At 39.1% G+C, this 977-nt stretch overlaps 1 protein-coding gene across 1 annotated transcript in view; it reads left to right on the top strand.

Annotated features, from left to right (window-relative positions):
* The first annotated feature begins 496 nt into the window (after positions 1-496).
* The window catches only part of BEND6 (BEN domain containing 6), an 11,380-nt gene continuing 10,899 nt past the window's right edge, over positions 497-977 (top strand). Inside the window, exon 1 of the mRNA XM_010138481.1 lies at positions 497-616. Coding sequence (XP_010136783.1) covers positions 497-616 — 120 coding nt within the window. The remainder of the gene's footprint in view (positions 617-977) is intronic.

Raw genomic sequence — 977 nt, 5'->3', positions numbered from 1 at the left:
TTATCCAGGATATTTTCATATAGGGTAATTACTAATATCCAGGAATAGGAGGGTTGTTTGGGGCTTTTTAAAGAATTCTTGTACCACTCCTGTGACATGAAACGGTAACAGCTATTTTTCCTGTGATGTCCTGCAGGCAGGGCCTGTGTGACAAGAAAGGCAGGTAACAATGAAAAAATTCACACTGTTTGATTTTCTAAATGATAATTCACTGCAAATTGGAGAGACTTCGTGGATACAGGATCTTCCCAGTGACGACAATGAATTAGAAAGTCTTCTGAAACCAAGTAACTATGTGCTAGTAAACTGGCCTGTGGGAGAAAGAAAGACAGAAAAGCACCTGGTGAAAGTTGTGTACATGAGTGGTGAGTGCAGTTTCAGAGCATTTGTCTGATACGAACTTTCCATCTAGTTGTAAGCTATTGCTACCTGATTTTCTGTGCTTTGGCCTTTTTATTCCATCACTACAGATGACCCCCAAGAGCTGGTGGAAATGATGCAAAAGATATTGCGAGCAGATGAAATTACAAAAATACAAGTAATTGGAAAAGACAAAAGGAAGAGGATAGAAATGATATTCACAGAAAGTGAGGACAGTGACCTGGATAAAGAACAGGTGAGTTCCTGTCTTTTTGTGCCTGATATTGGCAGGCCCATAATGGAATGAAATAGACTGTGACTATTGATTCTTCACAATATAATACACAAAATATGTGATAAAGATAGGAATATGGGCAGTCTTCACATGGTACCTCAGCACAATAACCTGTCAGAGCAATTAGTCAGGCCAACAGATTTTGTCCTTTACTATTTGAAGAGAAAACTTTTATTCAAGACTTGGATGCTCTGCAGCTCTGTTACATTTTCTCCTGTAAGACAGAAATCTGACCTCTGTGTAAGAAAAGGAAGTGACTAAGTTTTCCAAGCTCATCTCATTGTGCTGAGATCTGTGGTGAATCTGCAGTGAATGTAGGGAA

Source organism: Buceros rhinoceros, unplaced genomic scaffold (assembly GCF_000710305.1).
Source record: "Buceros rhinoceros silvestris isolate BGI_N320 unplaced genomic scaffold, ASM71030v1 scaffold14126, whole genome shotgun sequence".
Lineage (NCBI taxonomy): Eukaryota > Metazoa > Chordata > Aves > Bucerotiformes > Bucerotidae > Buceros > Buceros rhinoceros.
Note: the sequence above shows the minus strand (reverse complement) of the source record. Positions and strands in the feature narration are given on the sequence as shown.